Source organism: Dendropsophus ebraccatus, chromosome 1 (genome assembly GCF_027789765.1).
Source record: "Dendropsophus ebraccatus isolate aDenEbr1 chromosome 1, aDenEbr1.pat, whole genome shotgun sequence".
Classification (NCBI taxonomy): Eukaryota; Metazoa; Chordata; class Amphibia; order Anura; family Hylidae; genus Dendropsophus; species Dendropsophus ebraccatus.
The window spans coordinates 99651696-99676224 of record NC_091454.1 but is presented as its reverse complement, the minus strand read 5'-3'; the positions used below and the strand labels follow the sequence as shown (position 1 = coordinate 99676224).

At 40.1% G+C, this 24529-nt stretch overlaps 1 protein-coding gene across 3 annotated transcripts in view; it reads right to left on the bottom strand.

Annotated features, from left to right (window-relative positions):
• Positions 1–8800: 8800 nt before the first annotated feature.
• The window catches only part of GXYLT1 (glucoside xylosyltransferase 1), a 40781-nt gene continuing 25052 nt past the window's right edge, over positions 8801–24529 (bottom strand). For 2 of the 3 annotated variants that reach the window (XM_069975994.1, XM_069975996.1), the window contains 6 exons: positions 23824–23998; positions 20931–21056; positions 18309–18560; positions 16977–17100; positions 16380–16549; positions 8801–12166 (listed from right to left, as the gene is read on the bottom strand). In XM_069975994.1, coding sequence (XP_069832095.1) covers positions 12005–12166; positions 16380–16549; positions 16977–17100; positions 18309–18560; positions 20931–21056; positions 23824–23998 — 1009 coding nt within the window. In that variant the 3' untranslated portion in view covers positions 8801–12004. Of the gene's footprint in view, positions 12167–14549; positions 14809–16379; positions 16550–16976; positions 17101–18308; positions 18561–20930; positions 21057–23823; positions 23999–24529 lie in introns of those variants that run through there. The other variant, XM_069975995.1, reaches the window with a different exon arrangement.

Sequence of the window (24529 nt, the reverse complement as noted above, 5' to 3'; positions counted from 1 at the left end):
TTGTATACTGCCAGGTTCATGCTAAAGCCTATAGAGATTACTAATAATCATTGCATGCTCCATCAGACTCCATATTACAGAGCCACTCTCCTGTAGAAACATTGTTTCAGGGGAGAATAACCTTGTAAGTCATCGCATCACAGAGCGCTCCATGGCAGCACACAGAGTGCCTAAGGCTGCAGGGATTGTGTTTCTTCATATAGCTTCTTCAGTGAAAATCACTGAAAGCACAAATTATCTGTATATGAAAGGCTTTCCTTCCAAAATGAAAAAATAGCTACTATGCTAGCACTGACACCAGCCCAGAAGTAAGTATATTTAGACTTAAATGATATGGCTTTTCCATGTCACTCATGAAAGATTTCATCCTTCTGGTACAGTGCAAGTGTCGGGGTTACAAGGTGGCACCACACTAAAACATTTTCAATGATAAAGGGGGGGGGGGGTGTAAGGTCACTTTCACATTGAGACTTTCATTTCTGATAACCTTTTTAATAGATTGAAACAAAGACATATCCTAATGGCTACCATTAAACTCAAAGAGATGTCAGGTTTCCTGTGTAAAACAACACAGGAAACTACACTTGTCTGTCAGCAAAAAACAAAAGCCCAATGGAAGCAGCAATCAGAAAATTCCAATTGAAATCCACCAGTCTGCTGTATTTTTTCATATGATCAGTTGAGTTGATTGACAAAAACCCCATTAAAGGGGTAGTGCGGCGCTAAAAAATTATTCACAGAATAACACACATTACAAAGTTATACAACTTTGTAATGTATGTTATGTCTGTGAATCGCCCCCTTCCCCGTGTACCACCACCCCGCCTATGTACCCGGACGACGGATCAGGTAATGTATAATGCACCACACACTTCCAGGTACACAGGGAAGGGGGCGATTCACAGACATAACATACATTACAAAGTTGTATAACTTTGTAATGTGTGTTATTCTGTGAATAATTTTTTAGCCCCGCACTACCCCTTTAAATGTCCTTGCAGACTCCTTTATGAATTGGAAACTAGACAATGTTTTAAAGACTGAGCAAACATAATTATACAATAAAGTGCTAGAATTTATTTCTGCTGGTTCCATACCACTTCCATGACAAGGGACATAGTTTAGCACAATTATACTTTCAAATACGACATATTAAGAAACTTCTATTATGACATGAAGCATACTGGATTGATGTACTGCATCCATTAGTCCCAAGAAGTTTGTATAAATGATATAATTGATTACCTGATTTTGTTTAAAGGGGTTGTCCAGTGAAAATCTTTTTCTTTCAAATTAACTGGTTTCAGAAAGTTATATAGCTTTGTAATTTACTTCTATTTAAAAATGTCAAGTCTTCAAGACTTTTACATTAATACATTAGATTAAATATACTGATCACTGCTATGCCATAGCATAGCAGAGATCAATGTTATCTGCGATAGAGCCTGCCTGTGGCAGACTCTACCAGAAGATCAGACTGCACGGAGGTAAGCAGTGCTCCTGTCACTTACACTGAAACGGTCGCGGCGCGGTCACGGGGTTTAAGGGGTTAATGGCGGGTGGCCACACGATCGCGGAAGCCTGCCATTGAGGGTGAGGGCCTGGCTGCAGATAGAAGATAGTCCTCACTGGCTATGGAGCAAGATCAGCTCCGAGTACATTTATGCCCTCCTGCGTTAAAGCCCAGGCAGGGAGAGTGTAAATGTACGCCCATGGTTGTTAAGGGGTAAACATAAGATGATGCAAATATTTGGAATTACAATTGCGCTCAATATGGAAAACTGTATTCATCACAGACTTTATAATGAAAGCCTAGCAATAAACACAGATACAAAAGGTTGATCCTCCTGTATGCAATATAAAGCATACCTAATGTGCCTAGAATAGAATTGTTTTAAATAAAATTGAATTACGTATGCAACGAAGATAAAACTGGCAAAAAATAGAAAACAGCTTTTGGATGTTTTGAATACATCCATATAGCTAAGAATGCAACTGTATTTCCAATGTCACTAAAGAAGAAAAGGAGAAAAAAAAAAGAAAAAGAACTTTAAAGGCTTTTTAGAGAAAACACTTCTATATCTGCAGGTTATACAGAAATAATTTGAGAGCTTTTTGATTTTTATCAAAAGTGCACTTCAAACAAGACTCTGAATTCACCCGGGAATATGAAGAGCTCTTGCCTTTAAACATCAAGTTTCCAGGCAACGTTAATGTATTTTTGGAACTCCAGACCACCAGTATCTGCTAAATAAAAGGAATAAACTATTAACAGACAAAGCTTGATAAAATTAGTGGCCCAAAACACAGGAAAATGTGTACAATAGAGGTCCTCTTCTGCTAGAGGCTCGGCATCCATCATGACCGTGGAGTTAAGGTTACTAACACATGCCAGAAAAATCAATACAATACATCAGCAGTGACTTAAAAATATTGCTTGCCTTGTAGCCAAAGGTCTTCATTTATATATTGGAAAAATATTTCTTTGATTTTAAACAAAAAAAATGAAAGCAGAGTCCCATCCCTAAGAGATATCACATAGGAGGGGAACAGAGTGCAGGGCAATTACATAGTTAGTACATCTGCCCCAGAGTCACCTTTGTAAAGTTATTTGAGACCATAAATTTATGGAAAGTTGTTAAAGGCGTATAGCAGAAACAAAACAGTAGGTGCACTGAGCAATTATAGGTTTGTAGTTAAAAGTGTCTTTTGGAGCTTAGATCCCAGTAACTATGCACTTGAGTTCACATAGAAGCAGGATCCAATTTGGACTGATTGTAGTAATTTATACACATCAAAAATCCTTATGGTAGGCTATGCTGGTTGGACTTGCTCAAAAAAAGTTGTAACAGCAGTGTACCGGGAAACCTTTTTCGCTTTCTCACTCTTCTGCTGCACCTGTTCTAATGGAGCACCAGTTCTGCCGCACAGCACTGGATTGGGGTGAGGCAGAAACAGGTTTCTATGAGAATGGTGATAGGGAGAGGGTTTTTTCGTATTTGAGTTTTATTTATTTATTTAATTGTGCTTTGTTAAGTGCTAACATGTTAAAAAAAACACCTCTTCTTCCCCTGCCACCATTACTGTCACCGGGACAAGGTCCTGCTCTGCAGGGGATTAGGGTTAGCACTAGGAACAGTCTACTTACCCATTCAGTGTTTAAGGCGGACACCGCTGTGGTCACTGATTGGGTGAAAGGGTAATGTGCTGTCCCCAACCAGTGATCGCAGTGGTGTCCTGCCTTAACCACTGATCGGTGAAGTAGACAGTTCCTAGTGCCAATGTAAAAGTGCTGAAGCAGAGCGATCAGTGAGTACATGGATGTGTTATCATGTCTGTTTTTCTCCAGAGAATTATTTGTATATATTTTGTCCCCTCTTTTTTGCCTTGGTCTAGCACTCCTCCCCCAACCAGGTGGGTCAGTTTGTATACATATACTGGGTCTATGCCTGGTTACATTCAGTCCTTGGCTGAAAGCACAAGGTAAAGTTTTTTTCTACTCTGCTTTTGCCCCATGTGGCTGCGCAGTGTCTGGGGTGGTGTGGCCCAGAACTCAGGGGGGCTATGTACAGAAGTATCGGGGACGCCGGGCAACTGCGTTGCACCCCTTCCAGCGCTGTTGTTGTTGCCGTGATTGTCGCTGTGGGGGGCTGCCCATTTTTTTTGTTGGGTGCCCACACGTATCAGGAACCTTGACTTGGTGTGTGAGCTTATGCACTTTAATCAAAATGTGCTTAACTCCTGATGTTAGTAGTATATGGTGTTGAGAAGTGATCAGTGATGAGTACATGGACGTGCGGCCAAATCAGTTTTTTTTCTCCAGAGAATTTTTTTTGTGTGTCTTAGCACTTGACTGTGCATAATGTCAAGTGTATCTTTCACAAAGTAAACTGACCCGATCAATATGAAATTCACTCTGCAGTCAGAGGTTCAGGTATTCATGTGCAACGCCCATTCTGATCCAGTTGTGCTTGTGCACAGTACCAACTTGCTGCGCAGCACTTAGTTGCAGTTTCGGGTTGGAATCAGGACCAGGCCTCTGTGAGAATGGCAATAATGGGGAGAGAGGGTTTTATGTAACACCTGATGTAACAAGTGGTGAAATAAAGTTACGAATTTGATACGGAACAACGAGTGCCTCATCTTTTATTTCTTGCCGGACATGTTTTTTTTTTTTTTTAATACAAAAGTCACAATGCACACTAATCTGATCTGCATGAAATCTATTCTGCGTCCAGGATGACTCTCTTCGGCCGCATCCAACTTCTTCAGCCACCAGTAATCAAATGCCGCACTCTCCAGTTCAGATGAATCAGAGCATGCTCTAGGTTCACTCATCTCTAACAGATAGTAAGTTCACTTTAAAATTAAGTTTAAAACAGTGAAACTAAACAATTTATACATATTGTTTGAATAGCTTTAGGAGGTACTATAGTTAGAAAACAGTATAACTAATAGAGTAGGAGGAGTAATACAATGACAGAGTCTATGTTGGGGGGGGGGGGTAAGGAACATAAAAGGGGTTAAATATCTTGCACCTTGGAATCAAACTAGTCAAAATCCAAGATGAATAGTAATTTACTGTTTCTAGTTTGAAAAAACATCAGAGAAATTTGTTTTGAATAATTGACAGTAATCTTGACTAAACTCAATCAGCAAGTCCATTGGATTACAATGCTAATTACACCTTGAACAGCTGTAGGGTAATTATTGCTAGTCGGGATGTTTTATGGGTAACCACGGCCATAATTTACCAAGTGTACAAGTGATTATACAGACATCAGGTGGTTGATTTCACAGCAAGGTGTGTAGTATGCCTAGAAAATCTCACTCAGCTTCTTGTCAGACAGCAGCCACATCAATGGCCTACCTCACTCGTGTATGTGATTCATTAAGATCAAAAGTCTTATAAATAAAATCAAAGTTAATTTAATATTTTTACTATGTCACAGATATGCAAATCACATTTATAACACAACAATGTTTAATAGCTAAATATTTTGGCTTTATGAAATGTATCTAAATGAAAAAAAATATTGTAATATTAATGGGATCTAAGGAAAAATGATGGAACCAACTTGTAATTTGCATTTCTTAAAGGGGTTATTCAGCTATTTTTTTTCCTTTTTCCAAACCAACTGGTTTCAGAAAGTTACATAGACGTGTAATTTACTTCTATTTAAAAAATCTCAAGTCTTCCCATACTTATCAGCTGCTGTATGTCCTGTAGGAAATGTTGTTTTCTTTTCAGTCTGACACAGTACTCTCTACTGACATCTCTGTCCCAGACAGGAACTGTCCAGAGCAGGAGCAAATCCCCATAGAAAACCTTTCCTGCTCTGGACGGTTCCTGTCTCAGCCAGAGATGTCAGCAGAGAGCACTGTGTCAGCCTGAAAATAAAACATTTCCTGCATGACATATAGCAGCTAATAAGTATGGGAAGACTTGGGATTTTAAAACAGAAGTAAATTACAAATCTATATAACTTCCTGAAAACAGTTGATTTGAAAGTAAAAGATTTTTGTCTTTTAGCTCAATGGCTACAGCCCTCCATTCCCCCTATTTCTGAGATAATCAGTCAAGTGAAGTATTACTTGAGAATAGATCAACTAGATACAGAGCTATGCAAGTCCAAAAAAAAAAAAAAAACATTTCATGACAAAAAAGAAACCATTTATTTGTTCTTTCCTGAGCGAGTATGAAATCCCTCAAACCATCTCATTTTGCCAGACGGAATAGTATCTAAAGGCAGGCCTAGCAGGTTCATTAGGAAAGCTTAAAATATCATAATAGACATACACAGATAGCAAGTGAGATATATGACTGGTATTGGAGATTCGTAAACAGGTCGCATGGGGTTCGGTCCGCGAGACGGAGGGGTTGGTGTGGGAACAATTTTGTTGTGTATGAGTTTTGAGTTCTCTGCTACTGAAATAGGGCACTATGATATACCTACGTTCTGATCCACTCCTTTGTTCAGAGATAGCACGAATACGTGGAAGGGGATATGTGGGCATTTCATAAAAATTGCACCCTGTACTTATCTAGCATATTCTGACATCACTGTTGATGGTCCTTTATATGTGGTGTTATATAAAAACTGTGCAAAAAATTGTAATAAAAATATACACTACCATTCAAAAGTTTGGGGTCACCCAAACAATTTTGTGTTTTCCATGAAAAGTCACACTTATTCACCACCATACGTTGTGAAATGAATAGAAAATAGAGTCAAGACATTGACAAGGTTAGAAATAATGATTTGTATTTGAAATAACATTGTTTTTACATCAAACTTTGCTTTCGTCAAAGAATCCTCCTTTTGCAGCAATTACAGCATTGCACACCTTTGGCATTCTAGCTATTAATCTGTTGAGGTAAGCTGGAGAAATTGCACCCCACGCTTCTAGAATCAGCTCCCACAAGTTGGATTGGTTGGACGGGCACTTCTGGCGTACCATACGGTCAAGCTGCTCCCACAACAGCTCAATGGGGTTCAGATCTGGTGACTGCGCTGGCCACTCCATTACCGATAGAATACCAGCTGCCTGCTTCTGCTGTAAATAGTTCTTGCACAATTTGGAGGTGTGTTTAGGGTCATTGTCCTGTTGTAGGATGAAATTGGCTCCAGTCAAGCGCTGTCCACTGGGTATGGCATGGCAGTGCAAAATTGGGTGATAGCCTTCCTTATTCAGAATCCCTTTTACCCTGTACAAATCTCCCACCTTACCAGCACCAAAGCAACCCCAGACAATGACATTACCACCACCATGCTTAACAGATGGCGTCAGGCATTCTTCCAGCATCTTTTCATTTGTTCTGCGTCTCACAAACGTTCTTTTTTGTGATCCAAACACCTCAAACTTGGATTCATCCGTCCACAACACTTTTTTCCAGTCTTCCTCTGTCCAATGTCTGTGTTCTTTTGCCCATCTTAATCTTTTTCTTTTATTGGCCAGTCTCAGATATGGCTTTTTCTTTGCCACTCTGCCCTGAAGCCCCAAATCCTGCAGCCGCCTCTTCACTGTAGATGTTGACACTGGTGTTTTGCGGGTACTATTTAATAAAGATGCCAGTTGGGGACCTGTGAGGCGTATGTTTCTCAAACTAGACTCTAATGTGCTTACCTTCTTGCTAAGTTCTGCAACGCGGCCTCCCACTTTGTTTTTCTACTCTGGTTAGAGCCTGTTTGTGCTGTCCTCTGAAGGGAGTAGTACACACCGTTGTAGGAAATCTTAAATTTCTTAGCAATTTCTCGCATGGAATAGCCTTCATTTCTAAGAACAAGAATAGATTGTCGAGTTTCAGATGAAAGTTCTCTTTTTCTGGCCATTTTGAGCGTTCAATTGACCCCACAAATGTGATGCTCCAGAAACACAATCTGCTCAAAGGAAGGTCAGTTTTGTAGCTTCTGTAACGAGCTAGACTGTTTTCAGATGTGTGAACATGATTGCACAAGGGTTTTCTAATCATCAATTAGCCTTCTGAGCCAATGAGCAAACACATTGTACCATTAGAACACTGGAGTGATAGTTGCTGGAAATGGGCCTCTATACACCTATGTAGATATTACACCAAAAACCAGACATTTGCAGCTAGAATAGTCATTTACCACATTAGCAATGTATAGAGTGTATTTGTTTAAAGTTAGGACTAGTCTAAAGTTATCTTCATTGAAAAGTACAGTGCTTTCCCTTCAAAAATAACATTTCAATGTGACCCCAAACTTTTGAATGGTAGTGTATATAAAAAAAATAAAGATTTTCGCTGAATAACCCCTTTAAACCAATAGTCACAAATCTGAAGCTTAGCTGACAGCTATTAAGTAAAGTACGTAATGTAAAATCTTAATGAGTAACAAACTTCTCTAACTAATATTGTGGCCCCCGACGAGAGATGTCAATTGTAATATGAGAAAAATAAAAATTGGACTGGTGGAAGGGACTGGTGAGGTAAGTAGTGTTTATTTTATCTTACTTATCCTGGAGATGGGGGACCACAGGGGGACACAGGAGGGGAACTAATTTCCCACTCATTTATGATATAGGGTTACATGTCCAGTAAATGACCAGGGAGGTGGTAACCATTACCTCCACAGTGAGTGTATAAGTGTACATTTTGGACACTTCTTTTTGACAGATAGAGAATAAGAGTCTTGTGATTGAGCGATTTTCAGGATGATTAACATATCTTCTCAATGATACAGTCAGTGTGCAGTCCAAACCTCAACCAAAAAGGCCAGTTTCCAATGGCTGTAATACAGCCACATTTCAGCATCATGTCCTCAAGTCCTTACCTGATCATGGCTCCGATGACCTGAATTGACAGTTCATTTACATAGTTAAAAATAGTTAGTTTTTTATTAGTAGTATTTTGGGCTACATACATTTTGACAAAGCATTAGTTTTATAGTATGAGTCGTAATGGTTGTGGCAAAATCAATTGTGTGGTGTTTTCACAGTGTAAATCTAGCTGTCTATCTAGACAGTCAGTGATGTGATGGGAGTTTGAAGGGGCATTCTAGCTTGCAGCATTTCATGGACTTGGAAAAAAACTGACACTTCGCACTATAGAATAAAAGCATTTTTCTATGTTCTGTAAGTAAAGACAGATATATTAAAGGTAACGTGTCTCCTTGACCCAACAGCTATTTACAGTTTTAGCAGTTTGGAACGTGAATTGCATCTGACGCATCATGTTAATGCCAGCTCTTGGTCATTTATCAGAATACCTCTCAGAAAAATCTTCTCTCATGGTCATAAGCTTGATTTGGTTTCTCAGAATAAAAGACAATCAACAGAGGTTTTATAAATTTAATGAATATTTTTATAAAAATTTACACATTTTTTCCATTCCAGAAAGCCCAGAAAAAACAAACAAATACAAACCAATGAATAAACCTGACAGGCCAATATAGTTGGTTATATTGGCATTTCAGCTATAACAAGAAAAGTAAAGAATAAAATCAAGAAATATATATAGATTTATAGGCAAAAAAGGAAAACAAACATTCAAAATCGATTAACTATTCATGATTGTCAAGACTCACACAAACACACAAAAAATACAATGAAAAATAACATAAGGCACAGGTTTGCTTTTATAAAATTATGTAAACCAATATTTTCACATTTATTAAAAAAAAAAAAATAAAAACACAGGAGGAAATGCGTAAATGTATGTTAAAATGTGGCAAAAACTGAGTTTCTTCTGCAACATGTGCGTGGATGTTAACCAACACCATTCTGTTGCATTAGACAGCTGCAGAGATATCTGCAACTAAACTACAATGTGTGCACACACACACACACTTACTGCCAACTGGTAAAACGGTCTATTTTATACTATATAAAATTCTAACAAAAAAAGTTTGGTTTTAGTGCATTTTATCACATTTAAAAAGGCAAAGTGTATTTATTTATCTTTTACATCACTGTGAGAGGACGACCAATGCAACAAATGAGTTAGAGATAAATAGATTAGAGACCGTATATCTTTTACTTTTTAAAGCTTACTTGCTAATGGGAGTAATGGGATTTAAACTACATTACATCTGTCAGAACCTAGATTCTTATCCCATGTGTATATACAGGGGGCACATGCCATGTCTCCTCAACTGGTTAATCAGAGTCTGAATTCAAGCTAGAAATGCAAGTTGTCCAGACCCCGCAGAACTGCAATCATAGAAGCACTGGAGGAGGACAGGGCAGTACGGCAGGCACAGGGTTGACAGGGTTGGGGGTCCTCACACTGTGCTCTCAATAGCTGCAGCACAGTGTATACTTTTAGCACTGGGGAAAGATTAATGTAAACTATTTGCGTTATTGTGACAACTTAGTCTACAAAAATGGGGGGAAAAAAATAATAATTTGATTTTGTACATTTGAGGGAGGTAAGCATTCCAAAACCTCTCCTGCTACCAGTAGCCTTTCTGCTAACTAGAGAATAGGGAGAAAAGGTGCACATTAAAAAAGGTAACTCTAGCATTGATCTGAAGCAGGATTCTCTAAATTTAAATATAAGACAAATGAGTTAAAAAACAAACAAAAAACCCCGCAAAAGTAAAAAAAAAAAATTTTGATTTTAAAGTATCATGGGAAAAAAAAAAAAATTCTGAAATCTCAAAAGTTTTGATCTATAAAATGAGCAGTGGGAAACACGCTCTTATGTGCTTCCCTCCCTGGCTCACTGCGCTCTCTATCTTACTGCATGAGACAAGCTTTAGTCTATGGACCTTGCCTTATGCACCAAGACAAGAAGAGCCAGATCATTTCTCCAAGCTCATTTTAAAGACTGTGGAGGTCTGAAACATGTCAAGTTTTTTTCTAATGAAAGAGTCACAAAGTATGAGAAGCCATAAAAAACAGAAATACTGATTTAGTAGTAGCAAATCCACAAATCGTAGATAACTATTTTAGCAGCTGAATATTCTGGCTTCATAGTACATATCACAAACAAAGTACATTTTAGTTAATAGTTCAATGTTTTGCCAGATTAAGACAGTATAAAGTTACCACTTGATATTAACCCCTTAAAAGGGGTTGTCCAGGGAGCAGAAAATGTCTACAACCTTCAGCTCACAGATGCTAGCAACAGCTAACAACCATAAAAATTTAATTATTTCAGATAAATAAATACATCTGTAAACTCAGCTGGTAGCATTGGGTACATTCAAACAGTAACATAAAAAGGAATGGACAAAGTTCAACAGATATAATGCTGTTGACTGTTGGAAATGGAAGGAATCCCAGACTCAGACTCTTTATGAAGTGAAGTGGGGTAAGAGGGGAAAGTGGTACTTAGGAAATCATATGCTCCGAAGATCATATGCTGCCTTAGTGCATACAATGTTAGTGCAACCAACTAAAAAAGCCATTTCTCTTGTTAGAGGACTCCATTCAGAGGGGCTGTACTAATGTGGCAACAGCCAACAAACTTTTGTCCTCAAAGTCTGCTAGCAAAGTTTCTCTTTTATATATGTATGTGCTATGAAACCCCTTTGAGACAATAACCCAAAATTGGATTGTGTGTTCTTCAGGGGTGGTGGTCTTAAAGAAGGTGTCTCATTTTTTGTTCTGCATTTCAACGCAAGTACCCCAGAACAGAATGCTTTTGTGGAGCTCAAAATGAGCATGTATACCTATAATGATAAATATGTGTTTCCATGTAAGAAACATCGAGAGAGAGAGAGAGAGAGAGAACGAAAATATATATATATATATATATATATATATATATATATATATATATATATATATATACACACACACTTTATATTCTCTCTCCAGTAGGTTGTATATGTGTGTTTGTGTGTATATATTTAATTTTTCTCTCTCTTAAATCTGATACCATGGCTTAGACGTTACTCCACTGATCACAATGGGGGAATGCTATAGAGATGCTTTCCATCCTCCTCTTTTACCAGAAGTATCAGAAAATTTCAGGAAAATTTGGAGATATTCTTCTCTGCACAGTATAGCCAATCCTTCCTTTCTTCCTACTGGGGAAGGAGAATCAAAGCAACAGCAAAATCACTACCATAGCATCTAAGAATAGAGGTCTCCCCAGCCAATGGTACTAATGACACAGTACATTGCTATCTATGACCGGGTAATTTCAGCAAGCCATGTTTTATCTGGCTCAATTATAATAAACTATTCAAGCTAATATTACTGAGAAATAGAACTTAAGGGTTATAAAGATTCATGCATAAAAACTGCTGATACCCCTTCATTTGGCTTGAATGCAAGCTACAAAACATTATCCCAAAAGTCATTTAGATGTATAAAACCTACAACCAACAAATTCTAATCCTCGTACAGTATTATACAAACACAGTAGGATATTTTGAAAGCATTTGCTCACTTCTTGGCCACAAAGGTTTCCAGTAAAAGTATACACAGCATGAAGTGCTTCCTATGAACAGAAGCGTATGATCAACCGTGGCTCTGTTCTTTGTGTGATTCCATTTAGTTCACACATAATGCAGCTCGGCCAAAAGCATCACCTTACATTAGAGTGCCTTGTATAAAAGTCATCAATGCTTTTGGTAAGCTGCTTTGTGAATAGCTGATGTATCCTGCCACAGTAGGTGTGTGCTGTTTTCTGCAATTCCAGTTCTAAAGGATGCAACAGGAAATGGATGAGGTCATATCCAAATGAGAACTATGGAAAAAAGAAAAAGGGGGGGGGGGGGGATCAAAAGATTACTTTCATGAATCATGACACCACAGCATCGAATGTCTTCACTGTTTCTAGAAAGGCCAGCAGGTTGCAAGACCTAATGAGAACTACACCGATCAGTCATAACATTAAAACCGCTGACAGGGGAGGTAAATAACATTGATTACTTTGAGACATCAACACCTGACAATGGGTGAGATATATAAAGCATAATGTTGAATGCAGAAAACTGGGCAAGTGTAAAAATGTAAGCAACTTTTAAAAGGAGTAAGGGTACTATGAGATGGGCCGATAGGGGCCCGATAACGATCGACACTCAATTACAGGGCCTATTACACAGGCCGATAATCGTTTAACAAGGGCTGCAAGGACATCGTTACCGATGTCCTTGCAGCCCTTGCTAAACTGGTATACTTTACCTATGCCGGGTTCAGGGCTCCTTCTGCTCCTCTTCTTCCCGGGTCCTGTGTGCTGCAGCTTCAGAGCGGTCTGTCTTAGCTGACAGGCCTGTGATTGGCTGAGCGGCCGTCAGCTAAGACACACCACTGTGAAGCTGCAGCACCCAGGACCCGGGAGTAGAGGAGCCCTGGACCATGGATAGGTAATGTATTCTTTTGCAAATTACACGTAGCGGTGCACGGTCGGTGGCTGACAATTATAGGTCTGAACCTATATCAACGATCAGCCGATTACAACGATCATCGGCTGATCGTTGTGTTTATTACACGGAGCGATAATTGGCCGGATAGGGCCAATTCGGCTGATTATCGTTCCGTGTAATAGTACCCTAAAAATCATTCCTGGGTCAGAGCATCTCCAAAACGGCAGACCTTTTAGGATGTTCCCGGCAGGCAATTCTTATTTAGCAAAACTGCTAGATAATAAAAAAAAAAAAAAGGAAAGACAGCTGGGGAACTGGCTACCATAGGGTCACTGACATCTAATGCTCAATGTGTGTGGGGAGTAAGGGTTAATTTACACGGAAAGATTATCTGACAAATTATCTGCCAAAGATTTGAAGCCAAAACCAGGAATGGATGTAAAAAGGGGAGAAACCTCAGGCTTTCCTTTATGTCCTGATCTCAGTTTTTAGTCTGTTCCTGGCTTTGGCTTCAAATCTTTGGCTTCAAATCTTTCTGTGTAAATGGACCCTAACAGCTAACCAATCTAATCCGAACCCACAAAATAGCTACTGCCACTAATTATTATAGAAAGACACACAAGTTAGGGTTCCTATACACATTGCTGAAACCACCTACAATGGAAACCTGAGGATCAAAACTGGACCATGGGGCAATGAAATAATGATAAATGAAAAAACTCAGGGTCCGTTTACACAGAAAGATTATCTTACAGAGGAGAAATCTCAGGCTTTGCTTTATGACCTGATCTCTGTGTACAGTCCGTTCCTGGTTTTGGCTTCAAATCTTAGGCAGATAATCTGTCAGATACTTTTTCTGTGTAAATGGACCCTTAAGCATGCTCAAGTCCAATTATTCATCATTTGAATACCAGTGGCTGAAACAGTTGGATGCCGCCCTCTGGGAAAACATTGATTCTGCCTATTTTATGCATTGATCTCTAATGTGCATCACGGCCTGAATAAAGGCCTAGTGAAAATAAAAACACACACATAGCCAAAAAAGGTCTGTATGGTAGGTGGTCAGGGGGTGACTGTTTCTTTAACAACTACCATTTTCCAAACGTCAAATGTGGCAACTCCCAAATAATTCCGCTGGCTATTTATAAGAACAGCTGAAATATTCAAATAAACTGCAAAATTTACTTAACCAATACAATGGAGTCCAAGGTAAATTGTCTTTAACAGCTCAGAACACATGCATTTTATCACAAGATGCAGGTAAGTTCCTATTGTATTTGGCTAAAATATAAATAAAATTAAAAAAAAAAACACTATTTATACCAATACCACAATCAGGGTTAAAAATTTATGTTCTACTGGTCTCATGCTATAGCAATACCAACTATAAAGCTTTGCACTTGCAACATTTCTGTATTGACTAAAATGCTACGTATAGGGTGTGAGGATGCACAAAAATGAACAGAAAGCTCAAGAAAAGCTTTGGCTTACAAGACTGATACAGAGAGGTGATCTTCCAAGTGAAAAGGGCAGATTCCTCTAAGCATTAAAAAAAAAGAATTTTATGGAACAGTTTGAGTGAGTGCAGTACAACCTCGCATCCCCAAAAGTCCCCTTTTTCATTTTTACTTCCACATGACAGCAGTTCTATAGCACCATTAAAATATAGTATTGATTTCTGAAGGTTACATACAAGGCAGCCTCTTATATTACAATGAGTGCCAAGCAATTTTACAACTCATCAGTGGGTTTACAAGTAATAAATTGTTTATTAGAAGGCTTATTTGTAGCTCAAAAGAAAGAAATTAGATCTGCTTGGCTGAAAACCATGCATACATTTAATATAACAACCTCTGGAAGGTTGGCAAATAAACAGGCCAAGTTATCATGGTATTCCCACACTGAAGTGGCAGTTCTTGGGGACACTATTACACTACTCCCATGGAGACATCATCAATAGGACTTGTCTTGCAGCCTGTCTGATTGAGTTGGTGCACTTTTTCGCAGCTTGGAGGACCGCGTTCTGATTAAAAAAAACGGATGCATTCATTGATGTGCATCCATTTTTTCTTCCTTTTTTTTTTTGCAAAAAAACAGATAAACAAAACAGATTGCAAAAACGTAGTGTGAACCCAGCCTTAGCATGGCTCATATCTATGATAAGGTAAAATGTACAAGATTTTATCAATTTAATGTATAGAGAAATTACTCAAAAGGCAAGAATAGAACTCTTCAGGATTAACAGTGTAACATCAGATTGTATGTGGAGCACTAGAGAACTACAAATTCTCTGATTTCTGTTATCAGAATTTCCCCCCCCGGAACACAGCAAGAAAACCTTAATTTCAGCGCTGCACAGCAGCCTTACAGTTTTACTGTGTTAGCAAAATAGCATTAATGTTCCCTTTAGGCTGCTACTACGCAGTTTCTGAACTGCAGGAAATCCTATCCCGGACACAGGACTGTCTAGTATATACAGTAGGCTGTCTAGTACAGGGTAAAGGCCCTTTTAAACAAGCGTTTCTAGCAACACTTCTTACAGATAATCGTCCCATGAAAAAGGGCCTTTAGTCTAACTATTACTTGCTGCATTTAAAGGGGTATGCTGCTCAAAATTAACTTTTAATATGTTGGATGCCCTTTGTGAGAACATAACAGCCAACAAGCCTATTTTTACCTCTCCGCACACCCCTACTGAGCAATCCCACCTCCACTTCCGTGACCATGACCATTCCGGCACCATGACTAATGATTAGCTGAGCGGGTTGTCGCTGCTGATTCAAGTTCATCTCAGAAATGGAGGTGGGATCGGTCAGCCGGGACCAAAAGATGACATACAACTACAGTGAGGGGAGCGCAGAAATGTAAAGACATCCTGTTTTGTTTTTCTTTCCTTTCTTGGGAAAATCCTTCCTTCCCAGACGTGAACAGAACACAATGAGATCAGCACAAAAGAGGCTTAGGAGCACAGAACGACCATATCATGCTGCATGGGCGCACTTGACTTATCAACAGACGGCGCAAAAGAGTGCGCCCTTGCATTGTGTTATGGTGGTTCTCCATTCAAGCCTGATCTGGGCTAATCTTATGGTGTGCCATTGTTTTCTAGGAATTGATGCAGGAGAACACAGATGCTTAACAAGGTCGTATAAGTTAATGACGAACACTGAGAAGTGTTCCCTGCATTAATCCCTGAAAAACAATATTTCAATTTACAATGGCTGTGCTCCCAGAACACATTCTTTTCCAGAATTGTATTTGCTCTGCGCCCCTCTGCTCTATTTTCAATGTTCCTTTATAGGGGGTATCAAGGATGAGAAAAAAGCAGCTGCTTTCTTCCAGAAACAGTGCCACATTTGGTATTGCAGCTAAATCTCAAAGTGAATAGAGCAGAGTTGTAATGCCACACACAACCTGAGGACAGGGGTGGCACTGTTTCAGGAGGTTTTTCTAACCCTGGAAAACCCCTATACGGGTTACAGAGTCTATCCAATATATCATGCAAAAGTCTTTACAGGCAGCATAGAAATAAGCTAGATATATAATGTGGTATGGTTTGCTCTGTATTGAAGTGGTCATAGACATTATCCTTACATTTCGTAGTGCTTCATATACAGCTCTAAACGCTGGCTGCTTATTATCATGGTATACACCTCTGTTCCCATGAAGGATAAAAATTCCATCTTCAGCTTCCTTACAATTGCTTCCGTAAATGCAGTGATCAGGGCGATAATTCCACTGGCACGGGAAGACGTAAAGACTTTCTGTTGTAAAGAAGCAAGCAGTAAAATATTTGTTTTACGTGGTTATCAAAAAATAATAGAACCTGTATTAATTCCTTTGTGAGGAATACCATGAACAATTTGGGGTATACTTTTTTTTACTTCACTCTATACTGAAAACTACAGTTTATTAAGCTATTTAATAACAATGGATACCACACGTCTTTTTACACAATGACAGATATATCCATGTATGTTTATACAGCTACATTTGTCGGTGACAGATACTAGAAACCTTTAAGACATATTACCTAAATGTGATTATACCACAGCCTAAATGTGACAAGAGGTCACCACAGGAACGCTGCATTTAGTATCATTTTCTACTTTTAGTAGTACCCACCTTTTCTACTATTACCAATAAGCCAAAGACTCCTCAGGGACAAAATTCATGTAAATTAAGGCTTACCTGGATTGTGAGAAAAAATAATATTCAATAGATCCTGGTCACCCCATGTTATATTCAGCTTGTACTTTTTCAGCAACGGCATAAGGATTTCCCCCCAGTGCAGACGAACAGTGGTCATGTCATTCTATACAAAAAAAACAAATAAGTAGCTTCTATGAAGTTATTCTTAATATTCAGGTGTCAATTCTGATGACCGGGGTCCAAGTATTGTGGATTACACCTTGAATTGTCAGGATATGACCGCCCCAATCATTTAGCCTCAAAAGACCCATCTGTGATGGATCTAAAAGGTCAGTGAATATTACACTAAAGAAGTTCAGAAGCTTTAAATTTAACAAATCTTATAGCACCACCTTTAGGACATCTCCGTTAACTACAGTACAGTAATGCAATCTTGTTAACACTAGGGCACTGTAATATCGACAGATTATGATTGTTATTTAAAATTTTATATATATATGTACATAGAACACAATCCATATTACAGCTGAAAATCAGACTTTTAAAGGATTTGATAAAATAAGGCACACAGCAGGCTCATGTATGGTTCTTACAGGGAAAGTGACATCATGGATATGCATACATCTGTGCTGCCAGTTTACCATTGGCGACCACAAGAGCAGTGCATACATACTGTCCACACTGTTCTGTGATTCGACGTGTCCCTAAAAAAGGCTGACATTGTCACAGTGGTGTGTCTGTGACACTATCTGTGTTCTTCCCGCACAGCCTCTGCCCACCCTGCTTTACGGTCAACGCTGTAGCTTCAGCTCGTCGCTCTGCTTCTACCAGAATGCTTGACAAGCGGTGAAGATGGGTGGCAGCCTGATACAGTGGCAGCTGAAGAGCAGGGTGGGCAAAGGCTGTGCGGAGAGGGCACAGTCAGTGTCACAGACACATCTGTGTGACACAGCCCAGGATAAAGATTTTTTTTTTTTTTTTTTTTTTTTAAGAACGAGCAGTATCACAGAGCAATGTGGAAGGTAAGTATGCACTGCCCCTGTGATTGGCAATGGGAAACTAGCAGCGCAGATATATATTCATAGCCGTGCTGTCAGTCTGCCTTTAACATAAGGCAAATTAAAACAGGGGAATGAGTTTGTGTTGTCCAAGATTTCTGGGCAAACTTATCTGAGGATTTTTTTTCCCTGGAACAATCATGTTCGATTATAAACTATAACACTGCTTATGGATGCAGCTAGAATGCCCACACCAATCCATCAGAATGGACCAACAGGTTCTTTTAGTAATGTTTGTGTCCAAAAAGAAAAAATAAATAAATAGTGATTTTATATTTTAGTATTTTTGAAGTGGGAAAACTCTGTCTTTCACCTTAAAGTGTTTTCTTCTTATACGTGTCATATTCATTAACATAACTCCAGAATTAATGCCAGTCTTTCCATAATAAGGGTGGCGTGCAAATCTGTTATACCATCCTATACGCGGCTCTTCATGCTCTGGAGCCATAGCAGCAATTTGAGAAGAATTAAACTGATCTAAAAACGCCCAAATATCATCCACAGGACGTAAGAAAAGGATGTCTGTGTCAACATACAGCAAGGAGTCCACATCTTTCAATATTAACTGTAAAGAAAAGAAAAAGAAAAGACCATTAGAACTCAAACTGAAAAAATATTTCATTTTTACTTTTACACAGCTGCAGCGGGAAACACTTCAACTGGATACCAGTTATCTTCTAGCAGAAATACCTTTACTATTACAGGTCTAAAAACAAACCTTGCATAGTGTAAACTTACTATTCATTTCTACTTGCCACTATTCATTTAAAGTGGCAACTTGCTATAAAAAGAGCAGGAGGCAACTGTTTTACTTATATGAGGGCACTGCTATATGTGCAGGTGCCAAAAGGACTGTATATAGATTACAAAAAGCAAAAGGAACTAGATTTGCATTTCCAGGAAAATACATAGTGCTTGAAAAGAGCGCCCCTTTACCAGTGACTTCCAGAGCGCCCCTTTACAAGTGACTTCCAGAGCGCCCCTTAACCAGTGACTTCCTTTTAAGAGAAACTTAGGTCCCGTCCCTCTAAGAGCAACTTGGGTCGGATATCTTTAAGAGCGACTTGGGTCCCTTTAAGAGCGACTTGGGTACCGTCCCTTTAAGAGCGACCTGGGTCACTTTAAGAGACACAGGTCGCTCTTAAAGGGACATATGTCGCTCTTAAAGGGACATATGTCGCTCTTAAAGGGACCCAGGTCGCTCTTAAAGGGACCCAGGTCGCTCTTAAAGGGACCCAGGTCGCTCTTAAAGGGACCCAGGTCGCTCTTAAAGGGACCCAGGTAGCTCTTAAAGGGACCCAGGTCGCTCTTAAAGGGACCCAGGTCGCTCTTAAAGGGACCCAGGTCGCTCTTAAAGGGACCCAGGTCGCTCTTAAAGGGACCCAGGTCGCTCTTAAAGGGACCCAGGTCGCTCTTAAAGGGACCCAGGTCGCTCTTAAAGGGACCCAGGTCGCTCTTAAAGGGACCCAGGTCGCTCTTAAAGGGACCCAGGTCGCTCTTAAAGGGACCCAGGTCGCTCTTAAAGGGACCCAGGTCGCTCTTAAAGGGACCCAGGTCGCTCTTAAAGGGACCCAGGTCGCTCTTAAAGGGACCCAGGTCGCTCTTAAAGGGACCCAGGTCGCTCTTAAAGGGACCCAGGTCGCTCTTAAAGGGACCCAGGTCGCTCTTAAAGGGACCCAGGTCGCTCTTAAAGGGACCCAGGTCGCTCTTAAAGGGACCCAGGTCGCTCTTAAAGGGACCCAGGTCGCTCTTAAAGGGACCCAGGTCGCTCTTAAAGGGATCCATTCTGCTCTTAAAGGGACCCATTTAGAGCGACTTGGGTCCCTTTAAGAGCTACTTATGTAATTCCCCTTACACAGCGACTTGGTTACCATCCCTTTAAGAGTGGCTTCGGTACCGTACCTTTAAGAGCTACTAGGGTACTGCCCCTTTAAGAGCGGCTTGGGTACCGTCTCTTTAAGAGCGGCTTGGGTACTGTCCCTGCTACATGGCTGCCTCAGCTCTGCTTTTTTACTGACTGACTTTTGCTACTTATAATGGTCATATAAAGATCATTGCTCGGTTACCATGACAATCTTACACATGTCAGTGAGACAAAATCGTTAAGGACCTTCCGTATATTACATCTTCTATTGGCCAATAGTGGACATGTGACTGTGGATGTTGTGATACATGCCTGACAAGATCTTAGAGTTCCTATTGGCTGCTATATCTCAGCTATTTACATATGTGCTGTGATTGGCTGTTAGCGGTTAAGAGTGTGGCCATTATTTGCAATGGGCCATTATTTTCTATGGGAAATTAGGGGTCTTTAAACGTAAATTTCTTAAAAACGACAAATCCAATCGAAACGAAAAATAGATAGCACACCACACACCGCCGAGGGCTTCAAAACGCAGTTCATTCTTCAGCGCGGACAGGGCAGGAGCGCGCGCCTCCCATAGAGTCCCATTATGAGCGGGAGACTAACGGCATTCCGCGGCGGACAATTCCGTCGCGGAATTCCGCTACCTTTGCTCAGTGGGAACGGAGCCTAATGGCAAATATTTGCTGTTATTTTAAAACAACGGCTGTTATATAGAAATAATGGCAGTTATTTACTGTTATATGGCGGCCATCCACTCAATTTCAACATTGTGTGAACAGATCCTTTCTGTGTTTTGAATCCACTCCTGGTTTTGGTTGCAATAAGAGGACCACAATACTGACTGAAATATACGTAGTGTGAACCCAGCCTTATACTGTAAATGAATCAGCGAGTAGCATGCACGCACAAACACAGACACAAAATAACAGTTCTTTCATTATCTGAGGGATCTGCGGTAGGTAGCTATTTGTTGGATTCCCCACAATCTGACACTTTTCCCCTTTCCTGTGGACTCCAAAAAGAGAACATACAGAAAAAATGGTAGTTCCACAACATAACACAACTTACCGGCAAAAACAATCTTTGTGAGGCACACGGCTTAAAAAGTTTCCTCCATTCTGCTGCATTTTCTGAAGGAAAGGATATAGGGTATAGTGTATACTTAAATCTTTCTGAAAGTCCCCAACTGTTTAGCTGTAAAACAAAAGTGTATTATCATCTGCCCAAACCGATAATAAACTTTTCATCAACTTCATGTTAGTGCTCTACACACATCGGATATAATGGTACAACTTCATAGAAAAAGGGAACTGAAAAGTCACACTCTACAAAACAAAAATGCCTTTTATTTTGTTAGAGAGACTACAAATTTGAAATGCATTTACTTTTGGTCTCCGAACAAGTAGTGTACATACAGGAGCTCCTGTATATCCCAGAACTCTGCTCCTCTACAGTACTAACTCGCCAATACAAAGTAAGTGGTAATGCATACTGTATGGATCACCACCACAACTGTACAGAAACAAGGTGTCCAGGAATAAACCAGAGTGTACACAGCAGCAAAAAGTCTCCAGAGATATTTCTGTGGGTTTATGAATAGGGAGCTTAAAGTGTCACTGTCGTGAATTTTTTTTTTGCAGAAATCAATAGTCCAGGCGATTTTAAGAAACTTTGTAATTGGGTTTATTATCCGAAAAATGCATTTTTATCATGAAAAAGCAGTTTGAAGCTCTCCCCCCTGTCTTCATTGTTCTCCTATGGAGAGAGCTAAAGAAAAGACCAAAACAGGACAACAAAGAGTTAATCTACAAATCCCTCACGGGATATCTGCTGTGACAGTCACCAGTGACCTGTCTGAGCTCGGATTACAGCTGTCACCCAGCTCTGTGCCTGTAATCCTCTGTTATCTGCTTTCTGCTGCTGGCTAACTCCCTCCTTCCTCCTCCCCCCTCCCCTCTCCCTAGAACAGACAGGGTACGTCTCCTGCAACAAGTCACAATTTTCAGATTTTTTGGAGTGGATGAAAAAGAGGAAGGAGGGGGGGACCTGGGAAAAGGCTTTTTACATGCAGATAATGGCAGATTTGGCTAATAAACCCAATTACAAAGTTTCTTAAAATCGCCTGGACTATTGATTTCTGCAAAAAAAAAAAAATACGACAGTGACTCTTTAAAAAGGCTTACTCTGGTGTAGAGTACTAGATGACACATATTTTAACCCTTTGAGGACCAGGCCCAAAATGACCCAGTGGACCGCGCAAATTTTGATCTTAGTGCTTTCGTTTTTCCCTCCTCCCCTTCTAAGAGCTCTAGCACTCTCAGTTTTCTATCTAAAAGCCATGTAAGTGCTTGTTTTTTACAGGAATAGTTGTACTGTGTAATGGCGTCATTCATTTTACCATAACATGTATGATGGAATTCCAAATATATTATTTATGAAGATATAAATAGGTGAAATCGTAAGAAAGAATGCTATATGGTAACGTTTGGGGGGTTCCTGTGTCTACGTAATGCACTATATGGTAACAGCGACATGATACCATTATTCTATAGGTCAGTCTTAACACAACCATATGCAGGTTACACAGATTCTCTAATGTTATATATATATTTTTTTATGAAATCCTTTTTTTTGGCAATTAAATATTAATAAAATGGGCCTATTGTGACGCTTATAACGGTTTTATTTTTTCACCTATGGGGCTGTATGGGTTGTCATTTTTTCCGCCATGATCTCTAGTTTTTATTAATACCATATTTATGAAGATCGGACGTTTTGATCACTTTTTATTGATTTTTTTTAATATATAATGTAACATAAAATCGGTAATCTGCGCACTTTTTCCCCTCTTTTCGTGTACGCCGTTTACCGGTCGCAATGACGCTTGTTATATTTTAATAGATCGGACAATTACGCACGCTACGGTATATTATATGTTTATCTATTTATTCATTTTTATATGTTTTATTTATATAATGGGAAAGGGGGGTGATTTAGACTTTTATTGGGGGAGGGGCTTTGGGGTTGTGTGTTAGTGTTTTGAACTTTTTTTTTTTTACACTTTTGAAGTCCCTTTGGGGGACTTCTACATACAGTACTTTGATTTATACACTGATGAATGCTATGCCATAGGCATAGCATTGATCAGTGTTATCGGCGCTCTGCTCATTGAGCCTGCCTGTGCAGGCTCAGTGTAGCAGAGCGCCGATCGGACTGCATGGAGGCAGGTAAGAGACCTCCAGCAGTCCGTTTCAACGATCGGGACCCCCGCAGTCACACTGCGGGGGTCCCGATCGGTAAGTGACAGGGGACTCCCCCTGTCACTTACACTTAAACGCTGCGGTCGCGCCGCGATCGCGGCGTTTAAGGGGTTAATGACACGCGGCAGCGCGATCGCTGCAGCGTGTCATTACCGGTGAGGTCCCGGCTGATTGCAGCCGGCCCCCACCTGCTATGAAGCGCGCTCCGCTCCGGAGCGCGCTTCATAGCGGGAATAACACCCATGACGTAAGGTTACGTCATGGGTCGTCTGGGGACAGACTTCCATGACGTAACCCTACGTCCAGGGTCGTCTAGGGGTTAAAGGGGGTATTCAAAAAACATGGCCACTTTTCCACCTCTCTTGTCTCCAGTTCAGGTGCAATTTGCAATTAAGCTCCATTTACTTCAATGGAACTGAGTTTGAAACCCCACCCAATCTGTAGACAAGAGAGGTAAAAGTGGCCATGTTTTTGTAGCACTGGATAACCCCTTTAAGGACTGCTAGACTGAGGGAAATCCCCATGTATAGCCCCCAACTGCAGCTCAAGATCAAGAGGAATCCTTGAAGACTGCATTAGCAAGCTCTGCATCCACAGCTGATCACACCTCAAGAGCTGCCAGATCTACCCAGATCATTGTTGGAGGAAACAAGGAAATGTTATACTTTGTATGATTTACTAAGCTCTAGTAAACTACTCACAATTGTGCTGAAGTCATTGTGCAGCTGGTCTTCAGCAAAGATGTGAAAGTGAAAAGGCTTTATACTAAAAAGAAGGGCAGACTTTAGCATCGTAACAGTCTCCTCCAGGCGGTCCCCACAAGCCACGACTGCCAAGTGCATAGGATCCAGTTTGTGTCTGTCAGGAGCATTGTATCTGCATGGGGAAAAAATATACATATACATTGGAGATTGATAAACCTGTCACCCCAAGTAATCATAAAGCTGAACACACTGCAGCATACATAACTGACACTCACCGCATCTGCACCCAAAGACAGACTGGAGTCTCACTAACTTGGCACTGTTATTCTTGTGGCACAGGCATGGACAGTGGCAAACCTTAGGCCGTGGCCACGTCACCTCATTGCCTAACCTGTTTTTAATCACCATGGTGTTAGTACAAGATTTGGGCAGGGCTTGGTGATAGTAAGAGAATGTTACATGAAATTCATTAGGCAGGGGTGTAGGTATAGGTAGTGCAGGCCTAGGGCACACAGCTCCTAAAGCCATTCCCAAGCCAAAACTATTGTTGTCACATGTTTTGATTAGATGCCAGGAATGCTTTTATTATGGTGTTCTCTGCAGTGCCTCCAGTTTATTATGATTTTTGGGGTGGCATCTTACAGTCCTAGGTATAAAAATATTCTGGTTTCCTATGAGATTTAATGCACTGAGCATATCAAAG